The sequence below is a fragment of the Chelon labrosus genome (assembly GCF_963514085.1).
Source record: "Chelon labrosus genome assembly, chromosome: 11".
Classification (NCBI taxonomy): Eukaryota; Metazoa; Chordata; class Actinopteri; order Mugiliformes; family Mugilidae; genus Chelon; species Chelon labrosus.
This window is the reverse complement of record NC_140344.1, coordinates 18,837,034-18,858,771: the sequence shown is the minus strand read 5'-3', so window position 1 is coordinate 18,858,771 and position 21,738 is coordinate 18,837,034. Positions and strand designations below refer to the sequence as shown.

At 43.2% G+C, this 21,738-nt stretch overlaps 1 protein-coding gene across 2 annotated transcripts in view; it reads right to left on the bottom strand.

The window, feature by feature from the left end:
• Positions 1-803: 803 nt before the first annotated feature.
• Positions 804-21,738, bottom strand: part of itpr2 (inositol 1,4,5-trisphosphate receptor, type 2) — a 52,014-nt gene continuing 31,079 nt past the window's right edge. For both annotated transcript variants that reach the window (XM_084554558.1, XM_084554559.1), the window contains 20 exons: positions 20,301-20,421; positions 19,836-20,023; positions 19,573-19,753; positions 18,568-18,821; positions 18,278-18,478; positions 17,836-17,946; positions 17,457-17,552; positions 17,246-17,365; positions 16,176-16,310; positions 15,855-16,047; positions 15,529-15,654; positions 12,808-12,983; positions 12,567-12,731; positions 12,279-12,462; positions 11,166-11,249; positions 10,388-10,509; positions 10,086-10,251; positions 9,838-9,998; positions 3,643-3,804; positions 804-2,144 (listed from right to left, as the gene is read on the bottom strand). In XM_084554558.1, coding sequence (XP_084410684.1) covers positions 2,064-2,144; positions 3,643-3,804; positions 9,838-9,998; positions 10,086-10,251; positions 10,388-10,509; positions 11,166-11,249; positions 12,279-12,462; positions 12,567-12,731; positions 12,808-12,983; positions 15,529-15,654; positions 15,855-16,047; positions 16,176-16,310; positions 17,246-17,365; positions 17,457-17,552; positions 17,836-17,946; positions 18,278-18,478; positions 18,568-18,821; positions 19,573-19,753; positions 19,836-20,023; positions 20,301-20,421 — 3,027 coding nt within the window. In that variant the 3' untranslated portion in view covers positions 804-2,063. The remainder of the gene's footprint in view (positions 2,145-3,642; positions 3,805-9,837; positions 9,999-10,085; positions 10,252-10,387; positions 10,510-11,165; positions 11,250-12,278; positions 12,463-12,566; positions 12,732-12,807; positions 12,984-15,528; positions 15,655-15,854; positions 16,048-16,175; positions 16,311-17,245; positions 17,366-17,456; positions 17,553-17,835; positions 17,947-18,277; positions 18,479-18,567; positions 18,822-19,572; positions 19,754-19,835; positions 20,024-20,300; positions 20,422-21,738) is intronic.

The window sequence follows — 21,738 nt, the reverse complement described above, 5'->3', positions numbered from 1 at the left end:
AAATACAGTACACCAGCACAGACACACAGACAAACAAACAGTAACACTGAATTACTGTACATCCATAGGTAAGTGTGGATCAGTGTGTGGATGATGGGCCCCAAGATGTTTTTAATACAGTAATTCACTTGTCTATCCATTACTATTGATTTCAACCATTTATTCATTTGTTTTTTGTTGTTCCTTTTCTGACATGTATCCGTTTACCTCCTTACTTTAAGATTTTCACCCATTCACTCCACCCATATTAGCTGTTTAGACCTGCTTGCATCTAATTTTTCTCAAATGCAACATGCACAATAGCGTTCAAAATTCTTGCTAACTGCATTTTTTTATTTAGTTTTTTATGAAATCAGTATTTAAGGTTGATCAAATAACATATAAGTACCTCCCGGAAACTGGAGAAGTTCTTTTGAAAACCAGTGGATTAGACTGATGTAAATATGGTCTAAATATCAGATATGACGCACAACTGAATGCCATGATTATCTATAAAGAGCTGCACAGTGAGGCCGCAGGAACAATGCACGTGTTAACATTGCCTTTACTATTAGATGACTGCCCCGTGCTGCACGAGCTGAAACAGAGACAGCTCTTCTCCCAAGGTCCCGGGTTCCCTTCACGGACAAGTACAAGTGTGAGTAAGTTAACACCGAGTGCGTGGGTGGCTCCGTGCAGAGGGGGGTCAGGGTGAATGTGTGGGAGCGCTCATTCATCCCCAACAACAAGAACAACGACGATGACGAGGACCGATTCAAAGTCTGCCAGAAAGCTGCTGACTCAAAAGCACCCAGAGAAGCAAGTCTTGTTACAAATTTATTATTATAACATCTGAACACATAAAATACATTTTCTACACAACGTGTTTTAACCGAAAGTGTCACGGGACAGTTACCATCAAGCGGACGCGCTCGCATTCTCCCACTCGTTCGTGCAAATTTACAACACTAGTACAGACTTGACAATCAACCACAGTCCAAGAGAGAAAAGTTAGAGATGGTTCACGCTAAAAAATTAAAAAAACTAACTTTAAGAGACAGTAGAAGATGAAGATGATATGAGAAGACAGTAAATATTACAGTATTAGCTGGCATCTCTACAGACGGGAGGATGTTCATATCGTAACAAAGAACTGTGAGCTCATCATCTCCAGTCAGAACTAGCTCATGTACCAATATAAGATTTAGGCTTAAAAATATTTCAAGTAAGTTTTGCGCAGGTAATCATTATTTTTAATTCACATTTATGTTACTTACAATATATACTCTGCAGGAATCTGTAAAAAGGCAACTGAAGTGGTGCAGTGAGTGCATATTTAAACACAACGCAGAGGATTCAGAAATAATACCCCAAAGGAACCTATGTTTCCAGTTACTGGTTTAAACTTGTTTCTTAAAAATTGCACACTTCCAGCAGTTGCTATACGGCGTCTATAAAAGTTAATGACTAAGGCAGCATAACTCCTTTTAGCAAAAAAAAAAAATAATACTCCAGTTATGAACCGTTCTCATAAATACCAAGTAAAATCTAAAAGGTACAGGGAGCACGTGTGATGTTAGATTGCACACGCTTCCCCTGCAGGTAAATCATTGACCTCTGTGAGCCTGGTTGATCAGCACTGTGACAGTGGTGGATTTCAGGCCAAGACATTGATGTCCACACACTTTTCCCAACACTAAACCATTAACACTTAACCTTAAGTTTTGCCTCGACCTCCGTCTGGCACAGTAACACCACACTGGCAGATGTGTGCCGTGCCTGGCCAATCATTCACAGAGCGCTTCTGTATACAGGCGGCCTGCAGAGCGTGCTCACTGCGGCTGAGTGGGCGCATAAGGCACATTTTGTATCCAATAAGGCGGTGTTTATGACTTAGACAAGGCGCTGTGTCAAAAATGATGTGTCAACACTCGCTGGCCTCTTGCAGTTCGACACGGTGGCTGTAGGTGTACATCTGAGTACATGTATTGTTCTTAAGGCTGGAGTTTGTGTGCACGCGTTTCTATCTGTTCCGATAGCCAGGCTGCAGTCGAGCAGCTCGTCCCCTTCGAGCCTTACGGTCCTCAGTGAGCCGGGATGTGATGGTTGGGCTGAGGAGGACCCAGGAACCCGAGCCTCTGCTTGTTCTTCCTTTGTTCTGTCATCTGTGGAGAGCAGAGACAACACATCCAGGAGAGACTTTTAATTTAACACGTAGCGTAAACATTATATGCAAACCCATGTTTGTGCTGTTATTGTTGCACCGGACACTTTATTAGGTCAATTAAAGCATTTTATATCCAGAGCCGATGAAGTTTGTTCCAAAAACAACAACACTCCTTTCAAACTGCAATTTTTCAAACTGGTATTCTGCAGCACTTTTAAAAACAAGCTTAAATCTCCTTTTGACTAACACGTGACAAGAGAAAATCTCCACAGGTGCATAGGTGAAAATAAACCTTGGTCAACATGATTATGACTGGAAACTAAAATGACCCTTTGGAAACTTCATTAGAGGACACAGTCATGCGTGGGCGTGTTTGTGTGGAGATGTGGCGATACTGCGTAATTGTGTGTGTGTATGTGTGTGTGTGTGCGCGCGCGCGAGTGTGGGATGTTCGTGATGAAGAAATTCTCGGTTTCTCACATTTGCAGCGGTTGCGGCGCTGACGTCACCAATGAGGTCCGCTGGTTCCATAAACCATAAACCGTACATGCGCATCAAATGAAATTAAGGGGACCGTGTGGAATCCTAAATGTCACCCAGCCACATAGAAGGACACGTATCCAAAACCTGAGCAGTGACTGTGGGAAGGGCTGAGGTCAGCGGAGGTTGAAATGAGGGCAGGCCTCCCCTTCTCGACTGCAGAGCTGTGGCTTGGCCTCACCTAGTTCTGGATAAATACACTCAGCCCTTGCGGTGCACACTGAAATATCTGTTGATCATGAATCCAGTAACATCCCTGCCAAACCCGTGACTCGCTATTAGTCAGTAAACACTCCAATAAACCCAGATTAGAACGGCTGCCTGCAATTGAGTCAAAACAGAGTCAAAGAGTCAACGCTTCTGTCTCAAGAGCGCTTCAGCAGCACGCCAATTTGGCTGCTGGAACGGGTTACATGTGGAATCCCAGTCAGCAGGGACCGACTTTACTGCTCGCAGAGGTCGACGGAGGTTGTTGTTGTTTTGTCGACTGGAGTGTGATCCTCCCTCAGTAGGAGCTGTTTTCACACATCTGGCAGAAGAGGAACAAGGACAGGCCTGTGACTGGAATCACATGCAGAGGAGGCAGGTGATGAGAGTGATCAGTCACACTGCAGCAGCGGAGCCAGTCATCCACACGGCCAGAGGCTCGCTGGCGGACCTCTGCCGCTTTGACTGCTGACGTGATAGTCACCTGTCGCGCTGCGTTCAATAGCATCAAGGGACTGATAGATGCGATCTATACAGCTGAACCCAGTAAAGAGATGGATAGCGAAAGGAAACTGCTGAAGGCAAGCTCTTTCATGTGGCCTCTCCCCCCGTGGGTGTTTTTAGGTGAAAAATAGACCTAAGACCTCAGGTGGCACGTGGATCGACTAACCCTACAGTCAACTTGAGCAGCAACCGAACAAGGCGTTGTTGTGAAGGATACGTTTTCAGAAACAAAAGTGTCATTCTACCTGTTCCTTGAGCTCAGACAGCTGGCCCGAGAGCAGAGCCACCAGGGTGACAGTGCTGTCCAGCTTCTCCTGCAGAGACCTCATCTCATTCTGCTCACTGTCTCCCTCGCTGCTCACCAGAGACATGGCTCTCATGCGGGGGAACCACTCCAAGTTCTTCTCCTGGAGGAGGAAGGAAGGAAGGGGAAACGGGACGTGAGACAAAAAAAAAAAAAAAAAAGGTGAAAGGAACGAAAGGCTGGAATAAAGCTGGTTTAATAGGTCAGAGAGACGGCGGCAACAGTACGCTGGCGCAGACACTGGTAAAGGTAGATTTACATAGACTTGTAGGGAGCGCTAAAGCCAGGCTGCAGGAGGAGGGTAAACAGGGAGGTAGTGGTAACTGGAGACAGGAGGTTTAATATTAATCATCTAATCAGAATGGAAGCTGCTCTCTGTTTTGCACTTGACAGAGTCGATTTTTTTTTTTTTTCTTAAGTAGCACGGCTGTCTCTTGGATACTGCAGATAGCAATAATACACTAAATGAACAGTAACTGGCATTTCAATTCTCACCCACTCCTTAAACACCATGTTGATGTGGGGATGAGTCACTGTCGTTTATCAAGAACACAACTGGGAGTATAGTGTGACTTCTGTGTTTGTGTGTGTGTGTGTGTTTGTGTGCGCACGCTCCCGTGCAGAAGAAGTTTATTTGTTTTTCCAACAGCGCAGTGGACAGAGAAAAATCATCCGCGGCGATGCCAGGAGAACACAGTTAGCAAAACAAACCTATAGAATTATATAATGGACTCCGGTGTGTCCCTGTTTGTACGCGTGTGGGTGTGCGCGCGCTGTTTTCCGTACATCTGCACGGACACGCACGGTGAGTGTGTGTGTTTGCTGCAACACGCGTGCTCCTGTGCATCTCTGAGAGTGAGGTAGGTTTCACAGAGACAGACTGCCATCAGCTGATCTTATGTAATACTCCTTTGCCAGTTCTTCCGATAAAAATTACTTAGAAGGTGCCGAGAGTGGGATTTGACTGGCACCACATTAAGTCCAGTAGGAGGAGTGAGGTATTCTCCCACCTACTCTTATATAAGAATAGACTGCGGGGAAAGAAAGACTGATCCGAGTGTGAGACGCCGAGGACAAAGAAGAGGACTTGAGGGGAGAGCAGTCCGAGGGTGGACGGGGTGGTGGATGTGCCGTGTGTGGGTTATTTGTTTTTGCTTCTTTAATTAATGAGTTTATCACTCTTTACTAAGTGAGACATGAATATCTGCAACGTATCATCTAAACTCACTCATTCAGGAACAGGAAAAAGAAACTATTATTAAAAACTGATCAGGCATAACATTATGACCACCTTCCTAATATTGTGTAGGTCTCTCCTGTGCCCCTTAAAACAGTTGTGACTCATCAGATAATGGACATGGGCCTTCTGAGGGTGTCCTGTGGTGTCTGGCAACAGGATGTTGTTAGTGGGGGCCTTTGGGTCCTATGGGTTGAGGGGAGGGGCCTCTGTGGTAGTTTGGGATCTAGTTAATTTGGAGGCCAGGTCAACACCTTGTGCTGTTTTTCATGTTTTTTTGTAGTTGTTCCTAAACTGTTTTTGTGTATGTGCCTGTGTCAGGCTGCATCCTGCTGGAGATGGCTGCTGCCATCAAGAAGTGCCATTGTTATGGGGTGGGGGGGACGGGGGCTGGTCTGGTCTAGATGGGAGATGATGAATGCCAGCTCTAAAAGTTTCCCAGCACAAAAATTGCATTGTCACAAGATGGTCAATGTTATTTACTTCTCCTGTCAGTGGTTTTAATGGTGTGGCTGATCTGTGAGTAATTATTCATAATGAGCACCAGAAACTGTTGTTTTATTCCAAAAAGTAATTAAAAATATGGAAACTGTTTTTAAAATTGTGACACATTTTGCCTTTGGCTCTTAAAGCTTTCAAACCTGTGTGCTGCAAAGCTGCCTCCATCAGTTATATGAATTTAAATAAAAAACAAATATAAAAGGGATAGAGTTATTAAAGCCCTGTAACGTTCAAACTGTGGATTAGACAAAAACTTGCACTAAATATTTACAGAAGAAAACTACAGCCTGTTTGTTATCCAAATAAAGTGTTTCCCATCCGTGCATCATCAATCCAGGACATCTCACACTCTAAAGCTTTGTTCATCAGTCTGACCTGTGTGTGCATTCTTCATTCTTTTATCTTATAATCTATCAGCTTAAGCGGCATTTTCTCAGCTTCGGCTATGAGTCTAATTATAACATTAGCAACACTACCACTGACACGTTAAAGTTCTGCTATTTTCTGCTTTTTTTAAAAACGCTCATCGTGTCGTGACATTCAGCTCAAAGTTCAACTTAGGCGTAGACATGCAAAAACAGAGAAATGGGCCTTGTGTGCAGCAGCCAACTCCACATGTTACTGTTACTGAGCTGCTTTCCGGGCTTTTTTTTTTTTTTTTTTCACAATCTAAAAATAGGTCAAGCTTCATTTACTGAAAGAGATTTTAATTAGATGATGTTCTCTAAACTGTTGTGATATATTTGGACGCTCGTTACTACGAGAAAAAGCCTCGTCGTCAATTTACGCTGAAATTTATCATCAGGATGACTTTTTACAGTTACATCTCACTCAGAAGATCTGTAGCTGAAGATGTGCACGATTTCTTTACTGCTCTTTTTTATTTCGGCTGTTTTCAACATTAGTTTTCCTTTTGACTCTTTGCCCTGCTGACGACAGAGGAAGCAGTTAGACTGACGGAGCTACGTACATAGCATGAATCGAGCCATTCTGCAAAAGCTTGTCTGAAAATCTTCGGCTAATTTGGGCCTCTGGCACAGAGGGGACGATAAAATTAAAAAGAATAGTTTCCTTTCTCACAATTTCTATAACACAACGAGGGCTGTGTGAGCTCAAAGACAAAGCTTCAACATAACTGCAACTGAGGACTATCTGATCTGCTCATCCGTAGCTGATGGATTAAGTAACCTCAGAGGCATTAATGCAATATCCATGTTGTTTAGAGGCGCCCTCTCTTAAATTAAGAGATGAAGTTAAACATTGACTGTACAGAATCTGAAGAAGCCGCCAAGCTCAATGTACAGGAGTTCACTGTGTGCCCGGCTGCACTGACTCGATGAGTCAGGGCTTTAGTGCTGCTTCATTGATCAATTTAAACACCTCAGTGAGCGTGCATTTACAGACGTTCATGTGCTTCTCCCTCTGCTGCCTTCACCAGAAGACTTGGTGCGTTTCGCCGCGTGCCGTGTACATACTGTACTTTGGTCACGCAGACAACTACAAACTAAACAGGAAAAGTCAGGTCGGTGCTGTGAAAACAGAGCGGGAGCAACCTCGGATGTAATGAGCACCGGATGCTACCGTCGCATAACAGCAAGACTGGAAGGTGCAGTTCACAGTCTCGTCGTTTTGTGTCTTGAGGAGATGGTGTGGACATTTTAAGAAGTTAAAGCAATCTGCATCATTATAATACATTAAAAACTCATGCTCTAAAACCAGCTGTAAAATGATCGAGAAGTCTATACTTCTATATATATTTATATAGACATACAGTATATATCAGGCATAAAATTATGACCACCTTCCTAATATTGTGTAGGTCTCCCTTGTGCCTCCAAAACAGTTGTGACTCATCAGAGAATGGACATGGACCTTCTGAGGGTGTCCTGTGGTGTCTGGTAACAGTGGTGTCTGGTAACTGTTAGTGGGGGCCTTTGGGTCCTATGGGTTGATGGGAGGGGTCTCTGTGGATCATCCCACAGATACTTGATCTGTTTGGGATCTAGTGAATTTAGAGGCCAGGTCAACACCTTGTGCTGTTTCTACGTTTTTTTTTTAGTTGTTCCTAAACTGTTTTTGTGTGTGTGCCTGTGTCAGGCTGCATCCTGCAGGGGGTAGCAATGGGGTGGGGGTACCTGGTCTGGTCTAGGTAGGTGCTACATGTCTAAGTAACATCCACACGAATGCCAGGTCCAAATGTTCCTCAGGGCTGTTTACTAAAAAATATTCTAAATAAGAAATAATTTACTTCATTTTCAAATATTTCTGCAGTTGTTTAAGATACTGGTCAACACCTCATTATTTATTACTTATGGAAAGTGTAATTATCAAATGTATTTATTATGAAATGTGTTCACTGTGACTGCGACTGTGTATTATTTATACTGGACAGAGCTGTGGGTGAGTCGATGGTGTTGTATGATACACAACACTTGTAATCAACAACCACTAAGATACAGAAGCGTGTCCAGAGATACAGTGAGGCAGCACACGGAGATTACCACACAAGTACACAGATATCACAGTTGCCAGACACACAAACAAGTTCTTAAGCAGTTTATAAAGAGCCCCAGCCGTACTACATCCCATTAAGCAAAATCTGACCTCTGCTCTCACTTTACATCACAAACACAGGACATTAGTCCACTTTTGTTGCTGTTTTTATTGCAGACAATGTGTCACATGTGTGTTGTGTAGTAAATGAAAGGTTCACGGCGTGACAATGACTTTGTGTGCGCGAGAGACGGAGCGAGAGAAAGGGACAGGAGAGCACGTGCCAGGCAGGGCTGAGCTATTAGCAGGCCACTTGAGATGGGTTATGTAACAGCGCTGTGGCTGCTGCAGTACCTGCTCGGCCTGTAGTCGCTGTCATAATTTTACACACAAACACCCGCACACTGAATCACATCCATGCACACACACACAACACAGCGGCAGAACAGACACACGGTGTAACAAGATCCTTTTGCCTGGCACCACATCACTTGCAATTATTATTAGAGCGCGTGTGTGTGTGTACGTGCACGTGTGAGATCGTCAGATTTCAGCTCTTTTTAAACACGGGGCAGGCCGAGTTATAGAAGCTGTTACAAATGTCACATTAAAATTGTTGCACAGTGGCGCAATAAAGACAAAGCAAAACTTGCTCTGGGGCTGCGGCGTGGAGGAGACAAACAGAGCACGCTGCTGCAGAGATCAGCACCGTGGACTACTATCAGTTGATCCTTTACAGCTTAGGTCAATGCACCGGCACTCTTTCATCTAGAGTCATTTACTATGTGTCAGTTGGCAAGCAATTAAGTATTGCACCATCGGCTGAAGAAACAACTTTTTTTAAGAATGGGCATGATGCAAACAGGTCCGCATGGTTGGATCCTTCCTTGTCAACTTTATGTTACAATGATTTTAGTAAAAGTTTTACTCCAAAAAACTTTGCTTTCACTTCTCCATGCAGCTCATAAGTAGGTGACATCCTGGCTACCATCTAACCACAGGATTCTCTCTTTGCTTTTTGTTTCCAGTGTCACAGAAAAGAAAGTAGTTGTTTATTGTGTGTGTTACTCTCTTTCTGTGTCTCCCTGCTCCTCAGCATATTAGGAGGTGTTAATACAAATTCCTGACTCATCATTGCCTCATCACCCAGCAATACCTTGGCCCAGCATCACAGAACCGACCTGTTGGAAGACCTGCTGATGCATATTAATTCAATGTCTATCACCTGTTTGTTATGCAAATTGCTCATTATAATTGCGCCATTCTTATGCCCATCACGGCCGAATGTTAATCACAAAATGTGCCATTGTACTCTGAGGCTTCATTTGAATCCATTAACCTAACAGCAACACCTTTAGCCGCCCTTACATCCTTCAACTTCTTGTCTGTGTGTCAGTGCAGCAAGTTGGTGCATTGATGATAATAGGGCTGGACTGGGTTTAATTACTATTTAACCACACTGTGTCCCAGCAGGTTAGGAGCTCAGTATACTGAAGACTACCTGAGCACCGAGAGCCATCTCTCTCTCTCCAGCATTGAGCAGGAAGGAAAATAAATTGGGATGCCTGGCACAGGCCTAGAGGCTCAGTCTCATTTTTCGATCGCTCGTCTTCTGTAGAGGATCACGCTTTCTGCAGCACACTGTGCAAGTCTGCTAACTAAGGAGGGCTGTGAAACTTTTAGACTCCAGCACTAAGGCATCTGTATGCTCATCTGCTCGGTACAGCTTGCCAACAAAATATGAATTATGGGGTGAAATGAATTTGTTTGTTTGTCCATATGTTCCTGGAATAATAAACAGATGCTTGGGTGTGTTTATGTGCTTGTGTGCCACCTTAAAAATAGTGCAGTGCAGTCTCGTGCTTCTAAATGAAGACACAGTGCATGAATATTTGGTCTACTAACTGCAATCATCTGGGCGACGTAGCTCTCAGGGCCGGTGTACTCGGTCGGATCTTTCACCCTCACCAGAACCAGGAAGTAAAGGTAGTGCCACATGTTGTGCTCGGATTTGATATGCTCCTCGAAGGACACGGTCTTGTTGTCAAATTTGTCCCTTTCCAATCCTGAAAAACATTTTAGCACCATTTAATACAAATTCTTCCAAATATACCGTTTCATTTGGACGTCAGCGACCACACAGGTGTACACACCGCAGATGAAACAGGTGGTTTTGAGGATCTCCTCCTTCCTCTGTTTTTCACTCCTTAAGTCTGCAAACGTGTCAATGATCACACCAAAGATGAGGTTGAGAACGATGATGATGACGATGAAGAAGAACAGGAGGTCGTAAACCACTCTGGCCGCAAAGAGAGGGTCCTGGAGACGGGATAGAAAGTAAATGAATGTTCCGTTTGTATAGTTCCAGTCAAAACAAATGGTCACCAAGTAAAGGAAAACATTTTCTAATACATGGACAAACAAATTTCATTTGGTAATTTCAAGGTTGTCTGACCTCTTTAGAGGGTCTCCTCAGAATGTCTCCCACACCTCCTCCATTACGTAGTCCATGATTCAATACAGTGATTATACACATGAGCAGAGTGTCACAGGCCCGCTCAGTCCCGTCATCTTCATCTACAAGACACACACAAATCACCATGTTAAAGGAAATAATAATAATAATAACACAAATAATTCAAATTAATTGGTTCTGCTCAGTTGAAACTCACAAGCACAATTAATTTTTCATATCATTAGTGTGAATTTAAATAAAAACTAAACTCTACTACTCACAGTATACAGTTTGATCTATTTCAAAAAATGACCACTCAGTTGTCTCTGACAATAAACATCTTCACGTCCTTCGCAAACTTACATGTGAGAATGAACAGAAAAGAAAAAGAATATGCTATTTATCCGATACATGGACTGCACACTGGAAGTGGACAAAGCCATGCACAGCATGACTGCGGAGAAAAAACAGGAGCTGAAGGATGTGGATGAGAACACGTGTGTGCCCCTATAGTGCAGGTGATCCATGGAGATGCAGGAGAACAAACAGGAGTGTGAGTCACCCCCTCTGCCTCATCAAGTTTCTTTGTGTGCACGCCTCATTGTGTGGGTGTGTGTGTCTGTATGTGCACATGTGATTAACCTTTCAGGAACTGACTACTGCCGTAAAGGTCACTAACACGCCCACAACCCCGGTCAAAACACGAAATCTTGTCAGCTCAACAATGACTTTCATAACGGGTTTAAAAGTTTAAGCTAAACTTAACTGTAGAGCTTACCAGGAACTGACTTGGATGTTGAAACAGGGCAGTCGTCTTTCAAACATGAGTCTTTAACTCCGTTACTCAACAAATCCTTTTTTTCTGCAAAAAAAAAAATAAATAATACAATTTAAGATATTTTAATTGCGCTCCAGAAATAAAACTACTTCCTGCTAATTCTTGTCAGCAATGATAAAATAAGCTGGAAAGATATAGTCAGACATTATGTAAACCTAGGCAGCAGCTGCTGGGTGGGCGGTGAAGTGCTGCTGAAAAAACCTGAACAAATCATTTGCACATCGGCAAAGCCCTGGGCAGCAGAGGAGCTGTACTAACTGAGTGTGATCAGCCCCAGTAGACAGGCAGAAGGAGAACTGCACACCTGGGCCACAGAGCCACCACCAAAAGGGCCTACTCTGCTGACAGTCTGTGGAGTACAGAGGGAAGGACTGGGAGACAAAAGTTGAAAGGAAGAAGAAGAAGTGCGGATAGGACAGGATGTTTGAGAAAGGGCACAGGGGCCACAGCTCAAAGGCGGCAGCGGTGGCGTGGATCGGGGGCTCCTCGGCTTTGATGGAGCTGTGGCTGTTCCTCAACTCAGTCAGCTAACGTACAGACAGGCGTGAGCCCAGCTGGTTACATAACCCACCACTGCTCTGCTGTGTCTGCTCTGCTCTTTTCAGCAAAACACAGGATGGCGCGGCCACCAGGTTATGCAACAGGTGCACATGTGCTAGCAGGATGTCTTCCTGACCGTCGGTGCCGGAGCTCATTAACACACCCACACTCTCCACAGTGTTTTCAAAACATGTGTCTGGGTGTGTATATACAGGATGCATTCAACAATTTTTATGTGGTGACTTAGATTGGCTAAGGTTAAGATATAAAAAGGATTTTTGTTCCATTTATAAAGTATAGACCTGAGAGGAAATTAAGGGATATGTGTAGACGTGTATGCAGAAGATGGCATGTGTACAAATTGTTCCTAGCTGGACTTAAACGGGGGAGGTTGAAGTTACATTTGGTGGTGAAATAATTTTTTCCATAGTAGAAAAGCTTGCATTAACGATCAGTAACGGCTTAGGACAGGAGTTCAGGTCACGGTAATGACTAAGTTAAGGGCACTCTTACCGGGTGAAGGAAGGCGATCCACCTCCAAGCGGAAGTCGTCCTTGAGGAAGAGGAAACCGATGATCGAGAAGAAGTAGACCAGAAAGAGGGCTAGAACAGCTGTCAAAATAATGGAGCGGCCGTTTCTGGTCACACTCTTGATCACGTTGAGCAGTGTCTCCTCTCGGATCAACAGGTCGAACAGCTGCGAGGAGAGATCAACATCGGTGACCACCGGCGTTTATGCAGAACAATGATTCCTCTTTTGCACTGTGCTGACCATCAACCAAAGCAGAGGAGGGTACTCACCAAGAAGCTGTAGAAGAACTCGTGAACAAAGAGGCCAAGGACACAGACAATGGCGTAGCTCAAATGGAAGATAAAGAGCTTGTCCATCACGACTGCTTTGTAGCCTCGAGTGAACGTTCCTTGGTTGCCCACGAAGCTCACGAGAAACACTAACTTGTTAAATAGCTGAAAAGAGAAGATATTAAATTACTGACGCAAGAATGGCCCTCAACCACACCGGGTCAAATCTTCCTTTACTTACATTGACAGTACCCAGCAGCAACAGAGCAGGGCCGAGGCCCATAGTGTAGATGGCACGTAAAATGAGAGAGACCAGGAAGAAGAAGATTCCCCACGGTTTGGGTAGGACAGGAAGTAAGACGGTGAAGACCCCCAGCGCCACCCACAGTAAGATATTCCAGAGCGGGGACAAGGTGCCTGCGAAGAGGAATAAACTGCTGAATGAGGCACGACACATCAATGCTCGGAAACGTGGCATTTCTCTAATGAATTATTCACCTGAGCTAAGAGCTTAACTTAGCGCACACTGTCAAAGGCAACACTTTAAAATGTCAAACAGCAGTCCATAGGGACCACATCACTCAAAACAGCCGTCTCCTTTTCAGCTCGCAGAGTAAACCAACAAAGTGAAGCTCAAGATTCCTTAGGAAACTGCACTGCTTGTGACGAGTTATTGAGGAAGACGGTTTTCGGGGAAGTGCTTTCAGTTTTCTCCACCCCAGAAGAACCACATATGTACACCACACAGCAACTAACCTGCTCATCTGTGTGAGATTTATAAAATCAATACGCTGCTGTTGTAGATGTCTGATATTCTAACACACGCAGATGTAAATGCAATGTAAACAGATGAAGTGGGACACTAGGAACACGTAATACACGTTTGTTAAGGGCTCTGCACGCCCTCTGCATGTGTGTTTTCACTTTAAGTTCTCAGGGTGAAGCCGGGTGGAGTTACACAGGTAATAACATGAAGCCAGTAATCTCGTCATACCACTAAAGATGACTAAAGTCCAGGTTGTCCCACCTCAAAAGGTGCAACCAGAGAGGCTTTCACTGAAGGACATTTTGTACAAGACTATATTGTCCTGGAGCCTGATTAAGCACAAAGGAGAAAACACCAGTGGACTATAGATGTGTAAGACCTTTATGTAATTACAATCTCAGGTGACACAGAAGCCATTTTCAAATGTGAGCACACAGTCATAATCAATAATAATTAGCTGTCCAGAAAAATAAACTGCTGCGCATTATATAAGAGACTCTTTAAACACTTGAAATAAATAAATACAAAGTTAACTTTTGGGAAAACACACACATACATAGAGTTTCAACAGTCAGGTTGTGAATTATTTAATAGAAAGGCAGGAATTTCTTTTGGCCAAGGGCAACGCTATCAAGGTTGTTCAGCGTAGTGAACAGAGAGACCTGTACATTACTAATTCCTGAAAAGTTTGTTTGGAAACACATAAAATTACTGGATGCTGAAGTTAGCTTTGCTGCAGTCACAGCCTGCTTAAGCCACTGTTAGAGCCACGCTTAAAGTAATGTGATGTGTAAGGACTTGTCATGTCTGCTGTTTCTGGATAAACTACTTTTAAAGACGGATGGACAGTGAAGTGTGTATTTGACTAACTCCTATTTTCCATTTTGCCTTTTTTGGAACTTGCAGAAATAATAAAAACGTATCACAATTTAATAATAACGATATTTTCCTCATTTTAATTAATGGGGAACTACTTTCTTTAACAACCTGGACCTTATTTCTGGCATAAAATACGATCGTTTACTCACCCATATAACCTTTGAGTAATTTGTATTCCTTCGGGAGATAATTAGATCAGCGTATATCCATGTAGTGGGAGTGACTGGGGCACCAAAACGCAGCCTCTAAATAATGCATTATCTGCCGTGAAACTCGTTCATTTCACCAATATTTTGTTAGCGTACGCAAGTGCTATTCCCCGTTGAGTCCGGAGTTACCTGTTTTCATCATCTGGGGTCTGTAGATTGACCTACAGACCCCAGATGATGTCTTCTGACCTGGATGATGTCATCTCTGAGCTGCGTTTTGGTGCCCCAGTCACTCCCACTGCATGAATATACGCTGATCTAATTATCTCCCGAAGGAATACAAATTACACAAAAGTTATATGGGTGAGTAAACGACCGTATTTTATGCCAGGAATAAGGTCCAGGTTGTAAAAAACAGTAATTCCCCTTTAAATAGCGAAGGAACTGTTTACTTAAAATAAAGTTGTTTTTTTGTTTCAGCACCAGGCGCCGTCAGTACTATGACTTACACAGCTGACTGCTTTTCACATGATTTATACGTGTTGATCTCTACATTTACAGTATATCGGCACAGCAGATAAATAAATTACAAATATCCATGTATAAGATGTATGATGAAGAGCCAGATTTTTGTATCCACGCCACTGTTTGCAGACTCCTAAGTTCCCTCAGCTATATGTTTCTCTTCTTCAACGGTAATCCATGTATTTGTATTTGCCATCGACAGCTTTCTTGTTTAGATGGTACTCCTTATTCTGAAAGCTGAGGTTTGTTTTTATCTGAGAATCAGAAACATTTCTTGTGTGTTCCCTATATTTTATTCTTCATTCCACCTGCACACCATGTTGAATTCATAGAACCCATGTTACATTAATAACTTTTGTTCTTCAACCAGCTTCACCGAATCTTTCTCTCTCTCTATAGTTGTTTCCCTCTTCAACTCGACAAACAATAGTTGCTGGTTAACAAAAATACATTAGGATTGGTAAAATACTGACATTAATCAGCCCTAATTAAAAGAGTCTGCATTCATTTTGTGAGAGATTGATTTCTACGGACGATGAGTTATATGTAAAAGTCCTAAACTGTACCTCCAGATTTAATTTGTCGCTCCATTTATTGAACTGAAAAGATCACAGATGACCTACAAAAAATATTTAATGCTCACCCTCATCTCCATCATCACCAAACGGGTAGAATACAGCCACGGCACTGTTGAGCAGAACGGCCAGGTAGAAGGAGATGCTCCCCCAAAGAGAGATGTGGCGCGAGAACCAGAACATAGCCTTATTTTCTGTGAAAACATAACAGGAAGCATTAGCACAAGAGCACAAATGCAGCACACACACACAAATCACTGCAGTGTCTTCAATTTACTGCGGAATAACATAACCAGAGACTCTGGATGGCAATAGTGATTCAACATCCTGCAGCCTGCTTCTGTTGCCACCATCATTATTTTCCAAGCACTGGATTCAGGATGTAAAGACTTACTGCGGATCTTCTTCTGCCACCTCATCTCATTGTAGAGGTTGTCAAACTGCTGGAAGAAGTCGTTAACCTTGCTGCCCTGGTCGTCTCTTTCGGTGGTGGTGAACACGCGCACCTTGGACTCCTCGGTGAGGTACTCGCAGATGTTAGGGACAGGAAACACTATCTGCTCCATGGTGCGGTCATGACGCACGATCTGAGAAAAAACAAAACAAGTTTCAAGTGTAACTTTTTATGGAGAGAAGGAAAGTGATTGAATTTAAAAGCATTAGCTTTAGCATTAGCGAGGATAAATTGAAAAAAAAAAACAATGTCGAGGTTTACCTCTATCTGAGCTGTGTGGTTTGCATAATAGTGAAGGGCGTCATCCTTCTCGTTATCCGAGTCCATTCCTGACCCTGGACCCAAAGACGACCCCGGCCTTAGGCTCTGCTGAAGGATCTTGTTGTGTCTGGCCAACTATGAAACAAAAAGAAAATACTTGGTTTATTTTAAAGTGCAGAGAATTATAAACCATGAGGAAAATCACTAGAACTAGTTCTAACTTTCTAGTAATTTAAATGATATAGATCGGTATAAATAGATCCCCAAGAAATATGGCCACAGCAGTGGACAGAGGTTTTGGTTAAGCAATATTCTGGTTTCTTCCTTTATTTGGTAAGTTTTCATTTTTTATGTAATTTAAAAGGGAAATACATAAACTAAGGTGAGTTCATTAGAAAAATATAACAAATCCAGCGTAAAAATAGAGACGACAATTAACTAAACTGTTCATTTTAAATGTGTAATTGTGTAACAACAGGAGTCCACAGTTTGGCAGTCATTCACCGGATACTTGAAGTGTGCGTGTCATGAGTGAAAATGTGTGTGTTGTTTTTATTTTTCGAGGTCAAAAAGAAATGTCAAAATATGAGAAAACCCCTCTTTCCTTGTCATGGTGAAACTAGTCTGTTGGGAGGACAAAAATACACTGTCTGACACATGGCTCTAAAAAGGCAGAAGTGAAAACCCGCTAGACCTGAGACCTAGCCTGCTCTCCCCGACTTAGATAAACTGCAGTGAAAGACTGGCACACATAAGTTGTGCTGTGAGATACACACTCACAGCACAACTGCTTTCACGGCGGCTCAACACTCCTGTCTCATTCTTTCATTCTGGATACCCTGGACAAGGCTAAAACTAAATTTTGCTTTTACGGTCACTCTACCTGTCTGCAGAAGCAGGGTCACAATCTGAAATCTAATTTTAGGAATCTTTCAGAGTTCATTCATTCAGACGGTAGCAGTCTTCCATCATTTACCACTCCTGCAGTAGCCCCGGAGGTCAGCAGAAGATCAGACAGACAGAGGAAATGCAGAAATGCTCCAGTCACAGGCAAATACTAGCTAAATCACCTGGTGCGCCAGGATGTAAATGTTGTGTCCGACGTCTCTGGGTTTGATCATGTCTCCCACGCTGTCCTCATCCTCCTCACTCTCCAGACCCTGGGTGTAGGCTTCCTTCATTACATCCACCTGAAGCACAAAAGGTTACGAAAAATCACGGATCATCATCCACGGGTCACGTCTGGAGGTGGTCGGCGCTCATGCTCATACACACACTTACCAGTTCTGTGGGTCTCATCTTGAAGAGAATCTTTTCTGCGTTCTCGCTGTCGTGGCGGCTCTCCATGATAGCCAGTAAGAGTTTGGAGGCATTGTTCTGCAACATAAGGCGCCGTCAGTGACATTAAAGAGCTGATTTTAGCTTTAGTTTCAATCTAGATCATCTATACAGTCAGCAAGACACAAGGTGCAGCCAATAAACACAGGCCATCTCTAAAACGTGACATATCGCCGTGTTGCTTTTCTATACATTGCAGTAGTGATAATATTACGACCAGTTAACACATTTTATACAACAAATTGTAGGCGTTGCTATATTGATGGCTGTGCGTCATAGTGGGAGACCTCTCAGGGATCTCAGAGAGACACCTGCTGCTCACCTTGAGCTCCAGCACCAGGTCCAGCCGATTCTTCCCCAGGGGGTTGATTGAGTTGACAATCAGTGCTATTATAATGTCAATGCCATTTGACTCATGCTTGGCTATACAGGTCTGGAAAAGCACATGATATATAGTTAGTGTCGAGCACAATGGGCTAAAATTAAAATCCATAAGAGGAAAAGTGTGAGCGCTTAACAATCGAGTGCACACACGCAGATTGGTATTAAACCACAGCTGACTGTTCCCCATCCCAGTGTGCTGTATACCGGATGTATCACTAGCATACATAGACATATTTTAAAGAAATAAATTACAACAAATACACTTTCTCTGTGTTTATCTTTTCTTAATTTAATGGTCTTTCACTATAGTTAATATATTCACTATCTAACAATATATTAGTTAAGCCTGGCATTTCTAACCTAACCAGTCATCTCCCTACCTGGTTTTCATGGCATGGTCCCTGGCAATACTCCGTGATGGTTTCCAGGGTTTGACGAACAAGATCCACATTACTCTCATTTATATAAAGTCCAAGCAGCCCCAGGCCTCCGGTGGTGCTCCCGCAAATACAGTCCAAGAACTGAAGAGTCTCACACACCAGGTTGTAGTTGGTCTTGTTGTTCTGGCTACGCAGGAAATTCTGGAGTCAGAGCAGAAAACAAAAGTCAGCCAGCAGTCAGAGTTAACAGCAACGGGCTAGACGTCAGGGTTTGGGAAGCATTCGGGTACCTGCAAGTCTGAATTGTGGTTCTCGCAGAGCAGCTGTAGGTAACGCAGGATTGGTTTCATGATTGTGATTGCAGGGCTCATCTGAGTTTCTTCTAAAGCTTCCTCAGCCCCAGTGATTTCACTGTTCTGGCCAAGGCCTTCAAGGTCAGGGTCCAGTTCCTTCCTGAAGGCATTGAAGGCCTTTGAGGTCGCTGAGGAGGCCTCCTTTAGCTGCCCTCGCATGTCCTCCCTCATATGAAGCATCAAGTCTTTCCCTACAAAGCAAGTGTCCAAAGAGAATTTAAAAAATACGGCTTCCTGTGTAATTACTGGACAGTACAGTAACATTTGACAGAAGATGAATGGATATTGTTGAGCAACTGTATATCAATGCCATTCTCGGCAGATTATAACCACTTAAATCCTGAGATGCCCCTTGACAAGTGGGCCACTATTGAGTGGGGTTCTGTAGCATGAAAGCACCCACTCTCGATACAATGGCCTTTTGATAGCTTGTGATGTGGGCCGTCACATGGCCTCTGACATGTGACGGGGAACAACAGTCTGCACAGAGGTCAGTGGACCAGCAAAGATCCTTCTAGATTTATTCGTCATTACTGTTTTAAAGCTAAGGCCGAGCTGAACGTCAGGACCTCACACACTGTAAAAACATCAGTGTTTTCAAGTTGTAATTGAGTTTTCATTCACTCCAGGCCTGATACTCTGGAAATGTCTGTCTGTACTGAGGTCATGACTTGTATGACTCAGTATGTCACTTATAAATGCTCGTCTCTGTGCACCTTTGACATAATTACAGACTAGATTCATTTGAAATGAACTTTGCCTTTGTACTTTCGGCTCCATTCTGACATTTTGAGACAGTGGTTTGCTGCATGTTCCAGACAGCAGAGGTAACAAATGTTTTCTGGCCACACTTGGGACTCACGCCAAGGAGCCAGCGTGAGTTGGTTATCATTCAATAAATAAGATACAGAAAGGTTAAAATACATCATTACTCAACTGTACCTTTCTTGAACCTGACGTTACTGGCATCACTGTCGTCATCCTTTTTTCTGCAGGTGAGTTCAAACATGTTGACAGACACGGTGGCTCGAATCTCTTGCTGGGCCAAACGCATGCGGTCATAGAAAACCTTGAAGAACCTCTCAGACTTCTTTTGCTTGTACAGCTGGCTGTAGAATGAGTTCTGGGTGGGAGGGAGGGCTGTGGTGAGTTTAAAATCACCAAATCGTGGAGGTAAATAAGGGATGTGAGCTTGTGCACCTCACCTGTATCTGCGTGTTTCCGCCCTGTAGCAGAGCAATGCCCAGCAGGATGCTTTCCTCAAACACCCGGTCATTCTTGGTGTTGACAATGAGGTCAATTACCAGCTCTGATGTTCCAACATTGTCCAAGAGACACTGGATCTCCATCATGCTGCTGATTGGCTTGTCAGAGTCCAACATGGAAGAGCCTCCTGCAGAGATTTAATATAAACACTTAATAAAAATGTTCTGAAAAGCTTCAGCTACACACTTTATTGATTTTTTTTTCTAATCTACTATTTTTTTCACATCTGGGTGAACCTAATACTTATTTATGTGGTGCTTTAGGAATCGCCAGATTCAGAGTCTGCCAGCGATTGTCAGACAGCACGTCTCCTGAGTAGAGGGCTGTCATGTTAGCTACTGTTGTCTCTTTTTCAGCCAGCAGTTATTGCAGTGTCTACAGGGTTTATTCGGGGTTCTCAGTACCTCCAGACGATGGCTTGACAAAGCCGCCGGAAGAGCTGTTTCCACTTCCAAGCTCTGATTTTGAGTGGAGCTTTTGATTTCCAAAGTAGCGTGTGAGGAGAATCTTCCTTAACTCGTTTCCCTGTGGAGACAGAAATCATAATGTTAAATCCATATCAGAGTCTGACAGAGTATCAGGCCTAAAGTAGAAAATCACATTTTGGGAAAGTTTTATTTTTGTGAGCCATAAATGATGCCAAAACGAGGGACGGATGTTAATAAATGTCCCATCCTAGAGAACTGGGGAGGTTCATTCACTGGCACGAAATCCACCCTATCTACTCCATTAAGGCTGAGCAGGTTTCATCTCATTTCACCTAATAGGAAATATCGCCACCATCCCATGATACATTTCTGTCTGGATGGGAGTGATGGCAAGATGACAATGCTGTTATCAATAAAGAAACTGGAGCTTCAGGGAGCATGGCAGTAACAGTGTTACCAATAATCTTATTTTAACAAAGGGATTGTTGATGGTTATTTATTTATTTATTTTTATAATTAGAAATAGTATGCCCTGACGTCCTCTACATAGTTGAAAAAAAGTTTTCCCTTCAAATCTGTACATGCTACGACCACAATGTGCCACTTTTATACACCGTGCACGCACACTTAAGTGACAAACGTGGGAGCGTTCACACAACATAATAATTTGCTGGAGAAAAAAAAAAATGCAAGTTTCCCTCCAGCAGCACGTTTATTTAAGGACTGTGTCATTTTCCTTCCATCTAATAAACATCTCTCCACGTCTCTCTCGTGACATTTGACGCAGATGAGCCGAAACGAGACGGAAAGATTCATGGAGATAATCTCCCTACAGTGATTGTGTAATCAAAGTGCAAGTGACTGACAGATAGACGGCTCACATTGTGTTTGCCACCACCTATTTGTACCGTGCAACAGTGGAGGAGGGAGGGGTGGACGCAGGATAGATACATAGATGAATGGCATATAAAGAACGTATAAACACTAAAGGTGGTCAGCATCAGTTTCTATGGAAACGAAACAACTCATAATGGCCTTGATTTGATGACACCTCACCACTGGTATTGATCACCACACTGGATGGATGGATGGATGGAGAGAGTTTTAAGAAGATTGAGGGTGGAGCTAAAATAGTAAATGGACCACAGAGAGCCACCTGCCGTTACCGCGGAAACATGTTAGTAGGCCAAGCAGCCTCCCGTTAGGATACATGTGACAGAAACATCTGAAAAACATGGCAGCTAGGCAGTGGATTTGGTTTTTATGAAGTTTATCCACATAGCAAAACTTGATTGAAGTGTTTTAGGTTGTCAGTTTTTAGGAATTTTCTCAATCAGTCATGTAGTAAGTAAAAATTTCAAACATCCTTCTGACTTGTAAATTCAAAAAACAAGTAATAGGCCTGTAAAGACAT